The sequence below is a fragment of the Ambystoma mexicanum genome, chromosome 5q (assembly GCF_040938575.1).
Source record: "Ambystoma mexicanum isolate Mex_15411 chromosome 5q, UKY_AmexF1_1, whole genome shotgun sequence".
NCBI classification, from domain to species: domain Eukaryota; kingdom Metazoa; phylum Chordata; class Amphibia; order Caudata; family Ambystomatidae; genus Ambystoma; species Ambystoma mexicanum.
This window is the reverse complement of record NC_090933.1, coordinates 685935346-685957502: the sequence shown is the minus strand read 5'-3', so window position 1 is coordinate 685957502 and position 22157 is coordinate 685935346. Positions and strand designations below refer to the sequence as shown.

General features: G+C 44.2%; 1 protein-coding gene across 4 annotated transcripts in view; it reads right to left on the bottom strand.

The window, feature by feature from the left end:
* The window catches only part of CSPP1 (centrosome and spindle pole associated protein 1), a 1841309-nt gene that overhangs the window by 1158237 nt on the left and 660915 nt on the right, over nt 1-22157 (bottom strand). For all 4 annotated transcript variants that reach the window (XM_069621145.1, XM_069621146.1, XM_069621148.1 and 1 more), the window contains one exon: nt 18652-18741. In XM_069621145.1, coding sequence (XP_069477246.1) covers nt 18652-18741 — 90 coding nt within the window. The remainder of the gene's footprint in view (nt 1-18651; nt 18742-22157) is intronic.

Sequence of the window (22157 nt, the reverse complement as noted above, 5' to 3'; positions counted from 1 at the left end):
AAAGATTTGGGCACAGAAGGCCCTAATGCTGATAATGGAACTGTATCCTCATGAAGAATAAGACAGTGTGCTATGCGTCAGTGTACTGCCTTGTCCAGTGCAGAAAAGGTGGGGAAGGGAGGCCAACAGCCGGACATCATTTTTGTGAACACTTTTCTTTTTCATAAACACTACCCCACACTATTTGTATTTAGAGGTAAGGATAGGCAATCTTTCTTTTTTTTAGCATAGGCCCTTTTATTTTGACTAGACTCCACTAGGACTGATTATTATTTGATGGTCGTAGCTTGCTCCCATTGGTAGATTTAGGATTAGATAGGCGTTTATCACCCCCTTGTTGAACACCCTTGAACTGTGGTCACTTGTGTCTGTCTTACTGTTGATACCATGTCTTCCTTACACAGTCCATTACTATTGTTGACGGGATTACATTTATAGATGCAAGTCTAAAGGGCCTCATCTCTTATCCAAGGATTGTTGTCCATCCACCGGTTTGTTCAGACTCTTACACTGGGTTTAAATTGAAAATATAAAATGTTAACCTTCTCCTTGGTAGGGTCCAATACTATCCTTTTGTGTGTTAGGTATCACTTTCTCTGTAATTAAGTATTGCAATCATTTTTGGCTTGTCCAACCCTGTGGACCTCCTAATACAGTTTCTATGTTCAGTTTTCTACCTTTAAATTGTTTTACATCCACGTGATATGCACTGTGTGCCAGCTAGTGGCTGGTCTAGAGTATTTCCCTTGGTTTAATTACATTTTGACAAAAATATGTGGTGTCTGCGCCACACAATTACCTAAAATATTGTTACAAAAGAGAGGGAAGGGGGTTTCTGAACTGACAATATATGGTTGTCATAGCAAATGACAATGTCACGGCAGGAAAATTCCAAATTACTAAACTCCTACACCGTACTACACAATGAGGAGTTTCCTAATATTTGCTCCAATCAGCAGCTTTTTAAGCACCAAACCAGGGGACTGGCTTTCCATTTCCCCACTGCGCAATCTATTGTTTTGTTCCTCGCGAGGCTGCCTCTCCAACTCCACCCACCGCAGTTCCACTCTCTAATGTGACGAGTCCTGCAGAGTCATGAAACTGCATCCTAAAGTCTCTTCCCATGTGGTGAGGGGAAGGCAGCTGCTATTTGATCCTAACCCTTGGAGTAGTATGAGGGCGGATCACATGGGAGGAGATGGCCGTCAGGGTGCAAGTTATGACTCCCTTGGGAGAGATGCAGTATTCAACTTCTTATGAGGATGAAAGCCCTATAATGCCCAAATAGCTAATCTCTTGCTGTTATTGTACAAGCCTCTCCCATGAAGCTGCCTAAAGAACATGCTAAGAAAAGTTATCTAATCAGAGTAAAATGTGCACTTTGGTAGTTACAGAATTACATCCGATAATCTCAAATTGTCATGATTCTGTTTTGGGTAAAGGTCCTCGCACCAATGGTAAATCACAGAACTGTTCTATAACATTCTCTGAACAACTCCCAGCTCACCAAATACTCTCACAACCAATTAAATGTCAAGGAATTAATGCCACTATGGACTTCAAGGGCCATAATGCATGTGGTAATGGGACAAGGGACTCGGTGGCAATGAAGATCAAAGGTCCCATTGAGCATAGTGAGCGGTCTAGTTGTTGCAGTGTGAGGCACTTGAGCTGGACAATTAAATCTAACAATGAGCTGCACCCGAAGGAAGGTGTGGAAGTAGTAGCAGAGGCAGAAGCAATACAACCCCCGAGATTGCTGAAGAAGAACGCCAGCTGGAGCAGACGTAGACAGAAGAGGCAGACATCATTGAAGAGTTCACGCAGCAGGAAGCGGTGTTGCGTCCAGTTTGGGGTTGGGAGGGGAGGAAAAGCCCAGTCACATGGGAGACAAACTCCCAATATGACGCAAACTGCTCTGGTGTGGAAGTGGAAGCAGAGGCCCCCACAGAGCAGTCTGTGATCCAACGAAGAGCCACTCAGACCGCTAACCTAATGCAGTAACTGGCAGCAGAGGCAAACGCAACCGTGATTTGCCCCACTATAAAAGGTGAGCCCGGGGCACTCCGAACAGGATGATTTGAATACCGAACATATGAAGCGAAGAGCAGCAAGGGCACAATTCCCCTTTCAAGGGATACCTATCTGGGGAAACCTGTAACCCGCATTGCCAACAGCCAAGAGGTTGTGATCCAGAACATACAAGACGGCAACCTGGGCGCAAACCTCCTTTTTTGTGACACTAGTTTGTGAGGAACCTGTAACCCACATTGTCTAGAACCCAGAGACTATAAAAAGGCTACCAGTGTGCAACCTTCTTCACAAGGGATACTGGTGGGGAGAACACTGGAACAGTTGTCAATGAAATTACTTGTAGGAGTTATCTTCCCGGCAGGAGAGTGAACCAGGAAAGGGATCATTAGTAGTTAGTCCTATTGTTGTGACAAAAAGGTGTCATGGAAAGAAGTTATTACTTGTGTTATCATTTTGCAAACTGTTACATCACTAAAGGCAGTTATTTTGCTATCCTGACAATAGTATTTCAAATTATTAATAAGTAAGATGTGATAAGAATTGTCTTGAACTTTAAAAGAAAACAAATACCTTGGTTTATGAACTTGCAGTTTTGTGGAAGAGCCATTTTTCCTCATCATTTGTGAAAGAGACATTTGCAACATTCAGTGGAAGGAGGCAGGTGAAAGAAAAGACATTTTGTATTGAACTGAATCAAACTTGGTTGAATGTGAACTTTGTCAAGGACATTGCTGAATTGATCCAGGGGAAGGGAGTTTGAACTTTTCTGTTTTGTGGAACTAAAAATAGCCAAATATTCCTCGTTGAGGGTCAGAGACATTTTGGATACTAAGTCTTCTTTCTTTAATTTAGTTTGCTAATTAGTGACAACCTCGTTAGGACAGGGAAAGGTGTTAATCCCACCCTTTTTCATTTAAAACAATGATGAACTTTGAGAAAACTGTACCTTTGTGTCATTCTCGCATTTCTGACAACTCACACTAACCCCCATTCCCCACCCTTACATGTGCTGGTTGGGTTCTGTTTGGGCTACTTTTCTGAGTCCACCAAAGGCTTTGTTCTCATATAGTTTCTTGTAGCCCACCTTGGGATTATGGCTTCTCCCTCCCTACTCTAGATTTGGTTTAGTCTCACCCTGCTTTGGGGTTTTCTCAGCCTTTAACTTCCCATGTCTCTTGGAGCCATCACATACCTTTAACTTTGTTGCAGTCCTCCTTGGCAGACTGGAAGCTTCGGGGTAGGTGTCAGCGGCTCCTCCGTCTTCTGTGCGCTCTGTTGCAGTTAAAGCTGGTGTCTCTTTGTTAGGGAGAATTCTCATTTCTGTGCTAATTCCCTTCAACCTTAGACCCCCAGCTCTTTTGCTGGATTTAAGGACTTTTGAATTTTAACCCTGGAGTGAGAGACCTTTTTCTCACTCTCTCGTGTGTTTTGACCTAATTTGGATTATGTGTATGCACTGTTTTTGGAGTCTGACAAACTCCATAGGCATCTACTTTTTATATGGCGACACACAGCACCCTCAGTGTCAGAGAATTCCTTTAGATTTCTCATGAGGTTTAAATACCTTATCTTGGGTGAACTACAGTTTGCAAGAATAGTAAAGTGAAATTGACTTTACTTACCTTTTCTCTTATGTGGAGTGCTGCGGGGGTTGGGGGGACCTAGTAGCCCCTTATCCTACATACTCATGTAACATTTTTTATGTTACCCTCACTACTTTAAATGGCTGGTGGCAGTGGTTTAATTTTCCTACCGTTGTGCTTTTCTACCGCAGGTCTTCCTTTTATGCCATTTTCTGTTTGTGAGGTCTTTCTTGTGTTTTACTCTGTGCGTTGAGCCATCTGTTTGTTTTGCCTTTGGTGGGCTTCAGTCTTGAAGTCCGCCTTTGGCTCCAGTGTGTCTGGAAAGGCAGGATGTGAGAGAGGTTCCCGAAACTCCTGTCCTTTGTCTCTAGGAGTGCATGAATGCAACCAGTCCTGATTTGGCTGTTTGATTGACAGCCTAGGCTGTACATGAATGAGATAAACCTGCTTAAAACGTGAGGGTTTAGGGACTAGAGGCAGAGTCGACCACTGTGAGAAATACCCGAAGAAACTGAACGAAGCTTGCTGCAGCATCCTGGATCTTTGAATTGCCCGGTGAAGCCCTGCTGCTGTACTGAAGCTCCTTTTTCAATTCGACAGAGAAGCTCCGCAAGGGACAACTTCTTCCCTTGGGTTAGTGGTACCAACTAACCCCGAGAAGCACTCCACTGGACCATCTTCCCTGATTGGCTGTACTTCTTTGCTGCTACAAAAACCGAGTCCCAGGAATCAAGAAATCCATTGTCTAGTGCGACGTCTGAAATCCGGCCAGAAGCTCCAGGAGTTTAAGGACCCTCCAGAAGCAGGACGGCCCAAGCTCGAGTCCCCTCACCAGAGTGCAGGACCCAAGGAGTGAAGGAAGCCCAACCGGCATCAGATATCTGCGACGGTGCATTTTACCGAGCGATGAAACCGCGAAGTGCTGCTGAAACAAAAAGAGCCCCTAGCTGTCGACGACCTCCAAATTGCTGCTGCAGGAGCCCTCCAGACATCCTCTATCTTGTCCCCACAACTGAGGCTCAGGAACCCAGGGTCTGCACCACTGCAACAGGACAGAATCCAGCTGGATCACTCTTTTAACCAGAGGTGCTGTTTAGACTTGGGGTACTTACCTCTGTCTTTTTTGGCTGTGCTCTTCTCAGTTGAGATTTGCATTGGCTGCTTTTGAGAGTTGATTCCAGCTCTCCTTTCACAGGCTTAACAGCTTGTGACCCTGCAAGTGATTTTCTACAAACGCTCTAACTTTGTGCAAGACTTTTCAAACTAAGAAGTGCCTCAAGCTCCATAGACTGTGTTCCAATTGACTTTGGCTGTCCTGGGTCCCTGAAGCCCTGCAGACTCTTCTAGCCCACCGACTTTGATATTTATGTCCCTCATAGGTGTTAACTTGTTATTGCAGGGAAAGGCTTGTCTAGATCTCATTAGAAGATTTAATTGTCCTCGCCTATACTGAGAACCTATTTAATCTTTTTCCTTCCTTTAACCTTTCCTTTCTGCAACCTCAGAATCTGAAAAGTATAACAAGTGTGATACATAAATGCCATTACTGTCCTTGTGAATGAAGTCACCTCATGGTGTAGGCATTGTGTAAGCAGCATATCCAAAGATTATTCACCGACTTGCTGTGATTCTGAAAAGTATTTTTAAAGTATATTTTGATTGTTACATGAACTGACTTTTAAAAAAGTGCTTATTTAAAAATTGACCCAGAGTATAAGTGTTACTTGGATACTTGTATAAACAAATTTCATTGTTTCAGCTTACATTTACCTCTCTTGAGATATGCTTGGCTGCAGTGTCACACTACCAACCTGTTTAGTACAGATCTATACCAAAAGGTGGGTTACCCAATACCAAGCCGATAAGTGTTGTGTAGTCTCACACAGTGTGACTGGACCAATTCTTACCTAACAGGTGACAACCGGGTAAAAGGAGTTCGGTGAGTGTCAGGCAGCCGCATGGGAGGTACTGCTGTACCCTCATTTACGAGTTTCTTTGGTAACTTGTGCCCCCGGAAACTCATGTCTGGTGACAGGCCCTGAAGAGCCCTCGACGAGTGGGTTGTACAAGGGGTCAAGAGTAAGACTCTTGACACAGTGGCATGTTAAGTATTGGTTATATACTTTTGTCAAAATAAGAGGGGTTGGAGAAATCCTACCTGTCCCTAGGTCAATGAGGGGTTTCCCTGCCTCAACAAAGCTAATGAACGGCTTTGTCAGGATGTTAAATAAAGCGTCCTGTGTCCAAAACCCTAAACTGACCCTTACACTCTAAATTCAATATAACGTGGACAAGGGGATTTCTGAAAGCTCTGCACTTATAACTTTCTTTTAAAGTCTAAACAAAGTTCCAAGGTGCAGAAAAGCAAAGAAATAAAAGTTCCACAAGAGGAAGGCTTCTCCCTTCCTCCAGGTTTCTTTTGGTCTTTTGCTGTCTCTGGTACTTTTGGAAAAACATGTCAATTACTATTCCACTGGAAAAAAGGACTCTCCCCTTCCATCTCTTTCCTTATATAATGTTGCATTGCCCAATTTCAAATAGAACGCCTTCTCCCTCGAATTTCTCCAATTGTCACACTTCCACACATTTTTGGAAAACACTTTTCCCTTTCAGTATTTAGCATGTTAATATACTTCACGGTTATTCCATGGGAAAGATCCTTCCCTCAAGTCTCCTTTAAGCACACAATTCTTTTAAATGTCCAACTTCACACTGTATTCACACAATGTATTTCAATTAATCTAAGAAAGCGGTATGGTCTTTTCTCTTTTAATTCACTGTTCTTTCTACCCCTGGTATACGCTCCTGCCAGGGTATCTGCAACATACTTACTGATCCTTAAAAAGGGATATGGGTCTTCCCTTTTATATTCATTCTTACTGGTCAATGATTTCAGATTTATCTCCTCTTCTCATTACTGGTATACTGTCCCGCCAGGATATTATCTCACTGCTTCTTCGGTGCGGGACCCAAATTTGCACAATGCCGGGTTCACTCTCCCACCAGGGCTTTTTTATATCCTTTAAATTTGCAACAGGTTCACTTGTCTTTGGGCGCGAGTCCCAGACTCACTGTTTGCCTGGTTCACTATCCTGTCAGGGATTTTCTGTTCTCCACTAACTTTCTTTCATTCAGGAAATAATATTCTTCCAAAACTGGATCACTGACCCTTTAACACTGTTCTAATTTGTATCGACTCCTTTTGTTAAACAATGGCCCACCGCCCCTTTCTTAACTATGTTCCGCAATCGTCTTAGTCTCTCTTTCCCAGTATTGGACTGCTCTCCCTTTCACTACAATGTTCGTATCTGTAGTCCTTTCTCTTCCAGATTTGGGTCACTAACCCTTTCCTATTGTTCATACTTTTATTAATAGGTTCAATTGCAATGTTTCACGCCGTTAAGGTGATGCAACATTCACACCCAAACGCCGCAGTAACCTGTTCAATATCCCTGGGTTTACCGGGCGGCTCTGGCGCTTCTTGCGGCTCTCCTCCTTCCTTTTCAGTTTTTGGTTGGGCGTGGGCTCCTTCCCCCAGAAGCTCACTGTCTCCAAAGACCTCGTTCTCTCGAAGCTGGACTACTGTAACAGCCTCTATCTAAATCTGCCTGCCTCTGCTCTCCGCCCTCTGCAACTTATCCAGAACAGGACTGCAAGACTTGTCCTTGGCCTCAAGCCCAGGGACCGTATCTCTCCAGGACTGAAAGCGCTACACTGGCTCCCTGTGGCTGCGAGGATTAAGTTCAAAACCCTCTGCATTGTCCACAAGGCCTTCTGGGGCCTGGGGCCAAAATACCTTCAACTCTCCCTTCCTAAATATCTTCCTTCTCAAGCACTTCGCTCTTCCGCCTCCAACTCCCTCAGGGTCAGCCGCTTCTCCAAGCAACGAGTTGGGGGGAGATCTCTCTCCGCAGCAGGGGCTTCCTTCTGGAACAGCCTTCCTGCCTCCCTGAAACTTGAGGAGAACCATCTCCGGTTTCCGGAAGCACCTCAAAACCTTCCTCTTTGCTTCTGCTTTCTCTCCCCCTCTACCCTGCTAAACCACTGATACTGTACTGAATCAGCAACTGGGCCACTCACTAACCCTGGTCCTTGGCCCAGCCACTCTCCCCTGCACTGCCTTCCTTACTACCCCTGCACTGCGGGACTGTTTCTGTATCCGTACAGCCCCCCTCCCAGCACTTGTTGTGCACTTATCTTGCACTTGCCACTAGCTGGCCCTCTTTCATTACTAACCCTGTATTGCACTTTCCCCTCTCCCTTCCCCCTTGCACTCCCCCCCCCCAGGCACTTGCGCGGTCTGAATGACACCTGGCCTAGTAGGATCGTTGTCTGTCTCCCTTTGTTCCCCCCCTCCCTGCCTCGTCGCGCCTTGAAACACTTGTGTATAGGCGCGTTACAAATGCCATATCATATCATCATTTCATATCATGTACCGGTGTGCTTTTCCTTTGCTTTCATTCGCCCCGGGCGGCTTCTTCGGCCAGTGGTCCCAAAGCGTTGCACTCCTCTCAGCTTGGTTCCCTTTCACGCCGTTTGGGATAGCCTCGGTGCTGCTTCTCTCAGTCTGCTCAACTCCCGCGTTCTGACCAGCATCAGAACAAGTTGGAAACAACCAGTCTCTGCCTCCCATTCAGTTGCCTTTCTCTCAGCTGTTCCTCTCTCTGCTTCGGGTCAGCTGTCTCAGTTTTAAACTTCGCAGCTTCAGTTAACTCTTTCCAAAGACTAGAATGCAGTGTTTGCTTACCGTTTCTGGTCTTACTCCTTGTTCCATCCCTCTTCTTCATCTCAGTACCAGAAAAGGGGGTGAGGAGGGGGGTAAGTGAGGTTGTTGGTCATGGAAACCTGGGAATTCTTTATCTATGCCACAATAAGCCATGCAGATATGGGGTAAAGGCACAAAGTTGTCACTGGAAATTACACCTCAAGGGTTATTTTGGTTCAACACTTTCCTGCCTCTCTGGGGTTTGTCTTCCCCCAGGTGGTACTCCCGCAGATACCCACCCCCTTGGTCATATTCAGGTAGCTTCTGCCTTTCCCTGGCCACAGGAGAGAAGCTTCCCTCTAGAGAATCAGTGATGATATTGTTAGATTCGTCACAGTAGGTAAAGGCCTTGAAGGCTTGGGCCAACCCCAGTAGGTCTAGGAAGACCCAATGAGTCGCTTGGGTGGGGTGCCTGAAAAAGAATGACTTACCTGCGAAGCGTGTGGCGCTCTATACCTAAGTAGCCTAGCAAAGTCCTTGACATGCTCAGGTGGACCTCACCGAAGAAGTCCTTCAGATGGCTCAACCGGGACATAGCGCGCCGCAAGTAGTACAAGAATCCCACTGGTGCGTGTGCCCAAACACCTCAGATAGAGGGTCTGGGTGTCAGAATAAGGACATTTCCTGCCACAGGAGGCGCAGGATGTAAACCCAGTTATCACAAGCATACATGGTGAAATGAAGCTGAAGGGTTGCTTAACAGCAAAATATTAAAATAAGGGAAATCAGAGAAAAAAAATATTGGTTGCAGCAGGTGCAAAGGCATCCTACCAGTCGAGTGGTAAAAAGGACTGGTGGGTGGTGCATGCTCTTAATTTAAAGGGATATTATTCCTTTGCGGTGCAAAAAGGCTCCGGTCTTGTCCCCATGGGACAGACTCCCATTAGTATGGAGGTAAGGGGAAGGGACGCAGGAGTATAGGTTACAACAGAGAAAGACTATGCAGTGTTTTACTAAAACATGTGATTTTTCTACTTGTATAGGAAGCTAAAGTTTTCTGGACTTGCAGAATATTTTAAAAGGACTGACATACTGAGAGTATATTTTTCCTTTGTTAGCATACACCAAGTTTCTCGTAGGTCTTTAAATAAAGGGCGTGCATTTTTCATACTGACATTTACTTTCTAGTGATGTCATAAGTGAGGTAATTTGTGATGTTAGTATGCTCTAGTTGCAAATGGGGTAATCAATGATGACAAAAGTGATGTGATAAGTGAGGTCATCAGTGTGCTCATGGGCTGCGCAGTGGGGCTGCTCGAAGTTAAGCCGGCGTAAATTCCAACACCTGCTGAATTTCTGGGGTTTTGCTGTGTTAAACTGGTACCTTAATGTCACTTAAACTAAAAGTTTTACCCTTAATTTTGAGGCTTTTGTTATGCTAGATTTCACACCACCTGTAGTATTAAAGTTTTTTATTTTGATATAACTGATGTCATATGCAATGCTATGAGTGTGTTCTGAAGCTATGCATCATGGGGGAAGAAAACCGCACTTCATGACTCTGGACCACGGGATATGCCCTATTGCTAAAGAGAATTTTCAGTTTCTATGCCAATTCCCTGTAACCTTAGAGACCCTCAGCTCTTGTGCTAGAATCTGGGATCTTTTTGATTTTTAACCTCGTGAGTGGTACTTTTTGCTACATACACGTGTTTTTCTCTGACTTGGATTTTTAATCCAATTTAATGGAGTCTGGTAAACTCCATAGCATCTGCTTTTTGCATAATGACAACAGGCACTCTGTCCAGTGCCACTGAGAAGTCCCAGGGACTTCTTTTAATGTTTAAATACATTTTCTTGTGTGAATTACTGTTCCCAAGAACAGTGAGATAACTTTTAGCTTACCTTTCTTTTGTGGGTCCAGCACACACCACCCTATGGAGTGCTGGGGGGTTACCTAGTACCTTCCTAATCCCACTACTCATGTAACATTTTGTTACACTAACTTGAATGGCTGGTAGGAATGGTTACCTTTTACTACTTTTGTGCAGGGTACTAGCAGGTTGATTTCTCAGCTGCAGTACAGCACCCATGGGTGACAATTTTTCCAAAATGACCCCAGTCTTCGTTTGCCACCATGTTTGTTAGTCCCTTCAGGGCTTTAACTCTGTTGTTTAAACTAGGTTTGAGTCCTTTGTGTGTTTTGCCTTTGGCGGGCTTCAGCCTTGAAGCCCGTCCAGGCTCCAGTGTGTCTGGGAAGGCAGGAAGTGAGGGAGGAGCCTGAAACTTCACTGACCTTGGTTTGTGGGCATGCCTGGCCAAAACCAGTTCCAACTGGGCGGGTGGCTGTCCTAGAGGATGACCCCCCCACCCCCTTTGTGATTGACAGCTGTAGGGCTGTGAATGAATGGGATTTTGCTTAAAACGCGAGACGGTTGGGACTACAGGAAGAGTTGACCACTGGAACATCATATCCGACGAAGAGGACTATGCTAGCAGCACCTTCCAGGACCGCAGAAGCACTGGTGAAGCCTTGCAGCTGTGCCGACCCCGTTTTCGTTAGGGAAGATCCGTGTTGAACAACTTCCTCCCTTGGGCTGGTGGGACCAACTAGCCTTAAGTCCTGCTTCATTTTGGCGCATCTTCCGACTTGCTGCATCCAGAGTCCGCTCACAAGGGTCCAGGATCGAGGAAACTCCAACCGGAGCTATTGGTTTCTCTTCGCCGCTGAGAAGAAAGCACCAAAACCACAAGGAGCCGCTGAATCATGTGGAATGCATTGCTGCAAAGGTCCATCTCCAGAGTGCTGCCGCAGAAGCCCACCAGACGTCCTCCCTTTCGTCACCATGAGCAAGGACCAGGAACATGGGTCTGCATCACTGCATCAGGAAGGCATCACGCTGGAAACTCTTCTTCACTTCTAAAGTACTGTGGGGTTGGAGGTATAACTACCTTTTGCCATTTGCAGTGCTCCCTTGCTTGGGAAGTAGTATTTTAACTCCTTTAAAGTTGACCTCAACTCACCTGTGCAGGCCTTCCAGCTTGTGCTCCAAGTGTGCTCCTATTGAGCTCCAGTGATTTTTCAGCAAACTCCTGACTGTTTAATCAAACATTTCTAAGAAAAGCTGCATCAGAACTGGAACTGTCCCATTGACTTTGGCTGTCCTAGTTTCCTAAAGGCTCCTCTTCTGAACCCTATTGGCTTTGGCAGTGTGTGTTCCCTTACATGTGTTAATTGTTGACACCATTATTGCTGGGATAGGAGAAACTATTGAACCAGTTGAAGTGTGTTGTACTTTAACTCCAACCATGTTCCCACCTCAACCCAATTTTCTAATGGTGAACAGAAATAAGTGCTAATACTGACCTTGATTGATGTCACTCTGTGTGCTAGAACATGTTTAACATAGAAAGAAATGACTCACCTGCATTATTGGCTCTTGTTTAAATTAATTCCATCTTCCACTGAATGTTTCTATTAGTTGCTGCTTTATAAAGAATGCTTAATTTGCCTTGAGTAAGAAGCCTGGCTGCTCAGTCTACCAAATTGTGTAGTACAGGCCCACATTAAGGGTTGGGTCTGCCTAAAACCAAGACCTGGTCCTAATAAAACATTGAATAAGCTATAAGGGTGCCCCACTAAAATGGGCAGGAATTCTGAAATTTATTTTTGACGACATCCCAAAGACGGGTAATTTTCCTCCAACCTCAAGTACTGCTTACATTATGCCAATTTATAAAAAGGGCAGTAGAAGTGCACCAAAAAACTACCACCCGATTTCGATTTTGGACTTCTACAGCAACATTTTTGCGAGTCTAATATTAAAACATCTAGAAACCTGTGTGAGCAACAACTCTGATTTTCTTAAACCAATTTGATGGGGTGGAATCACATAGTACCAACCTAAATGGTTTTCTCTTAAGCAGTCTTCAGAATCTTGTCAATTCGGGGAAACTTACCTGTCATTCATGTTGCGGCATTGAAACTGTCAAATGCCTTTGATACAGTTGTAAGATCTAACCGATGGAACAAGTTAAATTTGATAATGAAGTTACATGAAGGCTCCAATGTCAGCGTCCAACTGAACTAGGAAGGCTCTTTGGCAGAAAAGATACCTACTGCCAATGGGTTGCGGCAGGGGTGCACTCTGGCTCCCTGCCCTTTTAATTTATATACGGCAGAAGTGGGCAAGAAGCTGTAAGCAGTATCACTACAAACTGTGTATCACACAATTGCTGAGGAGATTAAGACTGGGCTTGTGCCCATCCTTAACTCATTAAGTGTGGTGAAACCATAGAGACAAATATATCCCACAAAGGAGCATCTGGTTAACGACCCTGTCAGGACTAAAAAGAAACTCTTTGAATATGGAAAAATTGCATGGATGTGTGTCCTTAAGGCAGCTTAGTAATGACCATAGATGCAGAGGGATACTAGCTCCCTACCTCAAAGTTCCCCAGTAATAAAATCAGAGATGATTTCTTACTATTCTATTGGAACTTACTACAAACTAAAGAAGTTATGATTAAAATAAATATTGTTGATTTGCATGGGGCCCAATGCAGATTTTGTCATAGGGAAGGCTTGGTGGAAACACTGGAGCACCTAGTAGCACAATGCCCTATTTTTGTATAGTCTGAATTTGAATGAACATGTTCCTAGCAAGCACAAACAAAAGAGATTGATGTAATGACGATTATGCGTAACTATTGCTTATTTCCCCTTCTCTTTATTAATTTTAATGAAGATTGCCCATGCTGAGCGCGCTGGACAGTCTTGATTCTATTAAAGGCAAGGAGGCTAGCATTAGGCTTATCTTTCTTTATCACTGCCAACAGAGCAATTTCAAATTCAAACATTTTAAAACTTTTAAACACTTGCCAAACTGAACACGTTTTTGTTTACATCTGCACCTTCCTTGCAGGTTTGAAACTAAAAAGGGGGTGTTAGTTTCTTTTCTCTCAAAAATGTTTCTTAGGAACTACCAACTCCCACAACTTTCTTGCAGTCCAACTTTGTCCTTCATGTCCAATCAGACTCTGTCCATGCCTATATGTAGCCCCTCTGAGGGTTAACTTCCTCTTTCTTTGTAAGCGAATGTCCATACAATCATAAGGGCGGGTTCTACTAATATACTTTGCGACAGAACAGTTTACAGTATCATTTTAACATACTTTTTTCAACATATCCCTGGGCGGGATATAATGCTTGCCTCCTTGTCTTTAATAGAATCAAGACTGTCCAACGCTCTCAGCATGGACAATCTTCATTCTATGTCGAGACAGGAGACCGCTTGTTCAAGGCGGTCAATCACTCTATACGGAATCTGGGAGATGGGTTTGAAATAAAAGGTTTTGAATGTGCACTCATTTGACCAATCAGCAGCTTTCATAATATCTTGCAACGGAACACCTGCGGAAAATGCTCTAGAAGCCATTGCGCCCCTTATGGTATGCGCCCCAAACACCGATAAATCAATGCCAGCCCAGTGCATTACCTCTCTAACCCATCCGGCTATTGTGGCTGTTGCCCCCGCGTGAAAAGGCTTCCTATGCGCAATCAAAAGCTGCGTGACCCCTCTCGGTCTAACCACTGCTGTTGCTGTCTCGTAGTCTTGGATGCATTGCGCTACGCATAACTTGCTATTATTGGGAAAATATGGGTAAGAGATGATTGTAGAATCTGACTTCGTCCTATTAACTACATTAAAGGCTACTCCTGGGTAAAATGTCTTCCTATCAACTTCTAGGGCCTTCACGTCGGAGACTCTTCTGCAAGCTAAGAGGCATGGCCAATTTCCCCGAAAGCTGGCATCGCGAAATATCTGTATTGTCTGGCCAAGATACGAACAGTCGAAACACCGTCTGAACGTCCCAAAGAGTGGCATATTTGGGTTCCGGTGGCTTTCGCATCTTAATACCTTTCAGAAGACGTAATATGGCTGGATGCCTGGATGCTCCCCTACTGGCTTATTGCCTACCTTCTCGTGTCCTGCTGAAATACCGGACCTGTACACACCTATTGTCACTTAGGCGCCACCTTCTGCACATCTTTCTGCTAAGAATTTCAATATTTGTACTACAGGAGCTGAAACGGGAACACCACCAACTCTTGTGCAGTATGCGCTCAAGCGCTTCCACGCGGCACCATAGCTCCTTATGGTAGACAGCGCACAGGAGTCTCTAATGCACTCGGCAGCGAGCTGCGAAATGCCTGGCAGCTGCCATCTTTGCCCGAAACTCTGCATGCCAACACGTGCAGTGTTCCTCCCACTACTAGGGGATGGAGTTGCCTGTTCGGGCCCCGAAGTATGCCGACCCTGTGAGGAATCTCTCTCGGGAAATCCATAGAAAGTTCCATCACTACTGGAAACCACAGCTGGGACTTCCATATCGGAACTACAAGCACTAACTCCACCTGCTCTCTGCGGACTTTCACTAGAACCCTTGCAGCATGACGAACAGGGGAAAGGCGTAGTGGACCGCGCCCTTCCACTGCTGTAGAAACGCATCCGTCCCTGCTGCCGCTCGGTCTATTCTCCAGATGAAAAACTTCGGTGATCTGTGTGTTCAGTCTGGATGCAAATAGGTCGGTGTCTAGGGGAACCCACATCTCCTGCAATCAATCAAAGACGTCCGATCAGAGCCTCCAGTCGCTGGAGTCTACAAAATCGCACAAATACCAATCCGCTACTGTATTCTGAACCCCTGGCAAGAATTCTGCTAACACTGATTTTGTTGCCGCAGATAGTGATGCCAAAAATCCTTTGCCAGTTTGGCCAACATCTTGGAGGAGGTCCCTCCCATCTTATTGATATATCAGACTGCCAAAATATTGTCCATCCTGAGCAGAACGCAGCACTTGGCTCGGTCCTTGGTGAAGGCTCTAACCGCGAAAGACCCCACTAGGAGTTCTAGGCAATTTGTGTGGAGACAACAACTCCTCGGACCATTTTCCTCCTGTCTCTAAGAAGCCCCATTGAGCTCCCCATCCGGCCCTGCTCGCGTCTGACTATCGCGATGTCTGGAGTGTCCCCGAAAATGGCCCTGCCATTCCAGGCTTCCATGTTTTGCAGCCACGAGTGAAGTTCTGCGATGGCTTCTTGGTCTAAGGTTACTAATTGAGGATACCCTAGTCCTCATCTGAGGGGTCTTATTTTTAGTCTCTGGAGGGCTCTGTTGTGCAGCGGGCCGGGAAATACAGCTGGTATGGAGGCCGCTAGCAGGCCAACTATCCGTGCTAGACTGCGAAGCGAAACAACTTTCTTCGCTAATACTGCCCTCAGTTCTTTCTTTATGGCCTTTATCTTCGCTGGTGGGCGCTCTAGTGAGGCTTTCTTGGTATCCATCACAAACCCCAAAAACTATCCTCTGAGACGGGCGTAGGTCCGATTTTTCTCTGCTTACAACAAAGTCTAGGGAAGCTACGAGCTCACACACCCAAGTAGCCTGATCTTGTAGGCTTGCGGCTCTCTGACCTAGCATGAGGATATCGTCTAGATCTAGGATAATCCTGATCCCCTTTCTCGAATGGCCGTCGCAACTGGGCGCATAATCTTCGTAAACGCCCATGGTGCTGACGCCAGCCCGAAAGGAAGACATGTGAACCTCCATATTTCCGTCCCCCATCGAAACCAAAGATACCTCTGATGCTGTGTTGCTATCGGAATGGTAAGATAGGTGTCCTTGAGGTCTAATCGGACTAACCAGTCTCCTATCCTGAGCAGGTCTCGGAGAAGGTGTATGCCTTACATTTTGAAATTCCGGTATACTACCCATTGGTTAAAACTCCCCTCTGTCCTCCTTGCTGTTCACACTTGCCATTGAGCCTCTAGCCATGTGGCTTCGCCAGACTAACACACGGATGGGTTTCCGATGGCCGTATGGTGGGGAAGATAGGCTCTCTTTATATATATGCGGACGACTTGATATATTTAGGCGAGCCAGCCTGCTCCTGTCCGATTGTCACACAGATGATGGCGCATTTCAGTGTGCTCAGCGGACTGAGTCAACTGGGGGAAATCTAGATTTTTTCCAGTTAAGAGTGGGAAACACACAATACCACCAGACTGCCCGTATCGTATTGAGCGTGAGCGTTTCCGCTATCTGCGAATCCAGGTCTCGAGAGATATCTCAGAACATACAGCTCATAACTTACACCCGATAGTGGACCGGTTCTCCAACAACATCCGGCACTGGATGCTTCTCCACTTTGACACTACTAGGTAGAGCAGCCCTGTTTAAGATGTTGACACTACCACGCTTTTTGGACATCTTGCAAAATGCCCCGTTCTGGATCCCCGATTCAAAATTTCATCAGGTAGATGGTCTCCTCAGGAAACATTTCTGGGGTGGGGGACACCCACGCATTGCCCTCAACACTGCAGAGGTCAATATGGGAGGGGGGCATAGGATTACCACACCTCCAGTCATATTACTGGGTGAGTCAAATGTCGGAAGTTCATGATAAATTCCATGACAACCAAGAACTACCACACATCAGAGCTGAGATGTTAGGGCGGTAGAATATGTCATCACTTGCAATGCTTCAACAACCGCTCACTAAAGCTCCCCCACAGACGATGGCAGCACATACCACTATAGTGTGGAGAAAGACACACAAACATTGGGTGGGAAAACAGGGTAACCCAGATGCAACCCCAAAGGAACCACAGTAACCTTAAACAAACTGCTGACCTGGCCGAGATGGGGTGAGGCCCAGATCACAGTGGTTGGAGATAATTTCACAGAGGGTAAAATCACTCCATTTGAAACACTGCGGCAGAAGGTGTTGACTCTGAGGTGGAGTACTATCACTACATGCAAATCACCCATGCACTGCGCGGGCATCTCCTCACTCTCAAATACGCCTCAGAGCACTCCTCTAGAGTGCAATGTCTTGTTAGAAGGCATAGCCACTAAAGTCACCTCCACCCTATATAATGCTATAACGGACTTTGCTACTCCAGAACTGGCCAACCTTAAACTAAAAGGGGAGGGAGATGTGGGCACTATTGACCCGGAGGATTGGATTCTGGCCCTGATGTTGACACAGGAAATCGCAATTGCCTCTAGACTTCGCCTGATAGAATTTAAGATTTTACAGAGTGTATTACCCCACAGTTGCGCTATACCGGTGGAACCGAGCTCCCAATCCGAACTGTCTGCGATGCCACTAAGGTCAAGGTACTTTCATACATATTTTGTGGGAACGCCCTCAAATCCGAAGTTTCAGGTAACAATGCTGCGATAAATTGACTGGTACTCTGGGGGTACCAAGAGGTACCTAAGTTGCTATTGCTTGGCATTACCGACGAGAACACTACCAACCGATGGGAAAAACTGTTCTTGTCCACAGCGGTTGGCTTGATTAAACTTAATATAGCTCAACGTTGGGGCTCACCCGAATGGCCATTATTGGCCCAATGAACTGCTGATGTGGACACGTGTGGCTGGGGAATGCCGCGTATATAATGCACAGGGTTGTCCGGCGAAAGCCATGACAATTTGAGGCAAGTGGCAAGAGACGGCTTAATACAGGTCATTTTGGATTTCACAACAAGGGAGTGTGATTTAATTACAATGGCGATCTATTGCTGATTGGTTTACATGACAAACAAATGAAGGGAATTTAATGTCTGTATGGTAAGTGTTTATAAAATAATAAAACGATACAACAAAATTCTTTGAGAAATGAGAGAAAGCCATCGCGCAGCTATTGATGCCCTTGTCCTGTAAGTGCAGATTAAAGGCCTTGCGAGCGGGCTCAGGAGAATGGGAAAGGGTGGACGGGCTTACTCCTTTTAAACTATATGCTGATTCGCAACATGCATCATTCTCATAGAGAATTATTTCCAATGAGTATGGAGGAAAGGGGCAAGGACTATACTGGTTATGTTAAGGCAGTTTGGAAAGGGTAATCTTCAAGAATGGCACTGAAATGGTATTGTGCTACAGTTTTTTTTACTTTGGGACATTAGTCCACTGTTATCACTTCATTCAACAGGGACACCATTTAAATGGCATGGAGCAGCATAGACATAGAACAAACTAGATAAATCATATCACCAAGCGTCAGTAAAAAAGAAGATATAGAATCAAACTATGATGGTACTGAAACCTTAATAGAAAATCTATATTTAGGCTAAACGCAAATGTTCCAGTACATGAAAAAGACCTATTCGAAGAAAGAGGATGGGAAAAGTAGGAAACAAATTAATTCACATCAAATCAATTGGCATTCCTCTGCAATAAAATAAAAGCAAACACGTACCCCCTCTTCCATTAACAACCCCTGGGAACAAGTGAACATCAATGTCACCCACTGACCTGTTCTCATTCCCCTGCGTTGGGACGTAGGCGGTTGGCACATGACGATAGTCATAGTCCCTTATTCTTTCCTTTTGCAGAGGCATTACCCTGAAAGATCAGCAACACTGCCCGTTATTTCATAAGATAAAACATCAACAAATACATTACATAAAAGCAACTCAAGTATTAAATAGTGGCCCTAAGTGCAAAGAAACAGTCATTTTCATTCGACTTCCATTTGCTCTCCAAAGCAACGTTTAAAGAAAGCATGTATGTTAATGTATTGAGATTAAAGGTTTATGAATCTATTCCTGTAGCAAGTGGAAAAATGTCACAATGCAAGCTGCTGAACTGGGGTAGAAGTCACCGGCTCCCTTACTTTAATATCAGTTATGCACACTGTTTATTAGCCAGGACTGAATAATCACTAAAAAGTGACAAGTGCAAGTTGTGTGGCCTGCTGTAGATTTCTAACAATACATGACAGAAAGGGCACAGGTGTCTGCTCTTGAACATGACAGATTAAAAATACAATACACATGGGGCTGTACAATGAGGAATATCTTCTTCAAAAAGCATTTTATATTTTGGTTGTTTAACTGTTGCTAGTTATTTTCCTTTAAGAGACGCGGTGTGAGAATGAAATCCCCATCCTTCACTCTGTGCTTTGTGACTGTTCATAATCAGTTTACTCAACATTTTACCCACCGACTACTCCTCTGAGACCTTGTAATCTTTCAAAATACAGATGAGAGCCCTGGGTCTAAGTTCAAATAGCGAAAATAAAATACAAAGGCCGAAAATAACATTTTAGTCGAATTCTGACAAACAATGAATTTTTCTATTGTGGCGGGAAACATTTCGCAGCCCTCACCACACCCCCACCTTAATGTATACCATGAATCCACCACTTATCTATTTATTTTAAAAGGGCACCAAAATCCCACAAATATTAGACTTTTTAAAACTCGTTATTTTGTTTTTTGTTTTGGGGGGGGCAGGGAGAATACCAAGAGGCCCCACATCCCTCATCATCTGGGAGGCTGGTTCCCTTGTTAGTCTCCTCGGGCAGCTACTTGGTAGGCAGTCTTTGAACAATTTTAGTGGAGGACTGTTGGAAGGATTTTCCGAAACCTCCAAGTGTACGTTTTAGGAAGAGCAAATACCATGTGGGTCAAAGAGCTTTTCTTCAAATGCAGGACCCACACAGGTAAACATTGTGAGCAGTTCAAGGTTATAACCTCCAGTGTGAAGGGTGGTAAAAAGGCACGGTGTAATATACAACCTACAATAATTTTTTTTTTTTATTAGTTTGTTACAAACTTTTAAAAATACATGATATAGAGATTTCATATTGGGGGCATTCCGTGCTTCTTGTCAATTTTCAAATGTTTTTATTTCCATACTCTCCCTTAATTTCCTTTATTAAGGCTTAACTTAGTTTTTCAGCGTTATCAGCAACTACTACTAGTAACTTTGAGATTTGTTGCAGAAAAGTGGTTAGTGCAAAAGTTAATTTGTTACACACTCCATTGCAGCAAAGTGTCCACCATTCTTCTCCACTAAGAAGCGGTCTTTCTTCTATGAGGTGTCCCAGGTGTCTCGTTCTTAGAGATCTTAAAGCCAAACAAAATAAAGTTAAATGCTTTATTGTTTCTTCTGTGTTGTTGCGGAATCTGCACTTATTGTCATTAAAAGCACTGTTTTTCCGCATATCCAAGATTTCTTTGGTCGGGAATAAATTGAGGCAGATTTTCATATAGAGGTTTGTGTGATGTTGATTTGGAAATTTAAATAGTTTGATAATTTGTTCACCTCGTTTGCCTCACTACCAATGTTTTTGGTCAATTTGTGTTTAAGTCTCTGATCTATGGTATCAACAAAGTCTTGATACCAAAGTGTCTTTTTTACAGCCTGTGGATTCGTTAGGAGCATATCCAGGGATGTGTTAAGAGCCTCGAGGGTTTCTTCACATCGTTCGACCCATTCTTTAAGTGTAGGTTCATTCTTGGGGCTGAGAGGCAGATACAAGATGTTGAATTGTGGGGGCCTGTCATCTAATGCAGTTTTCCTATAAAGTGTCAACATACACCACGTCACTGACGTTTATTAAAGTCAGGCCAAATTCCTATCTTAAGCAAGCTGTTGGCACTCCCTTTGGAAGTCACAGCACTGTTCGCCAAAGGTTGTGTTCAAGGCATGACCACAGTGTCCAGGGACATCATAAAGCACATTCAGCTCCATGAATTAAGGCAGGTACCGCTTTTTACTTATATAAGTTGATGACTGCCTTCAGCAAAAATTTACAATATTTTTTGTTGACCTTGCGCTGTCAACTGTTTGCATTTGGCTTTTATTCTTTCCAAATAGGGAGCATCATTGATGCTGGAATTAATCCACACCCCTAGGTATTTTGTGTAATTTACACAACTTATTATTTCTTTTTCAAGACGCTGTTAAGGATTTCAATCAGGCGACGCACACCTTAGTCTCGGCCTAGTATGCAGCACACAACTGAATTGCTTATTTTTTATTTTAGATTCAATATTGAAATGGTACACCACTCATATCACACCCCCTCTTCAAATACCCCGGGTCACAATGGACCATGAACCAGGCTGGTTGGTCAAATGCAAGATTTATTTATTTAAAAATCAAAAGAAATCATACACTTTTTAATATGGGCAGCAATCACCAATGGGGAGATAATAACAATAGGAATGTAAGCAATGCACTTAGTTTAACCTTCTATTGACATATCTACAAAATACCAGGGAATAGGAGCACTTTTTGATTTTAGGAAAGATAGCACGTAAGTTAGAATATCCCTCTGCAAGGTTCCCTCAAGCCACCAATAATCAATTTGCAGTGGATAAACAGAAGCAGCAGGTAATCGGGAATAACAAATAGGAAACAGAATTGAAATCTGACCTTCCCTCCTGAAAAATAAGAGAAAAACGGGTTTCAAACCTCTTTGCAATGTTGTAAAAGGACACTCGGAAATGGACAATTAAATAATGAATGTGTGTGAAAAACCTTGAAGCAAATATAATTCCTCACTAAAGCTACAATGCAAGTACACTTACAATGACAAAGAATGGATAACCAAGAGCATATAGATCGAAATTGAGTGGCAAGGTTTAACACATGTTGCAGCAAATGACACGTTGGAAACTTTGCAATTCCCGCCTAAAATTACCCAAACGGTTTTTAATAAAGACAGGTGAAATACACTGATTTGAAGTTCGGTTATTTGGCTGGGGAATAGCATTAGATCACAGGTACAATATGGAAGTCAAATTAAGTCTCTAGCTGGTAAATTGAATGAGTTAGGCAAGATCTACAAAAGTGCGTTTTGAGTAAAATGGAGCGGTGACAAAAGGAAAGGAAATCAGTTTTGACAAGAACAGTTTTACTCTACACTGGAGTATTCAGGCTAGGCCACCAAAGAGGGGCACAGTAAGCTCCAGGGTTGATTTGCGAGTTCAACCCTAGCACACCTCAGCGCCCTACCCTGACGGAAC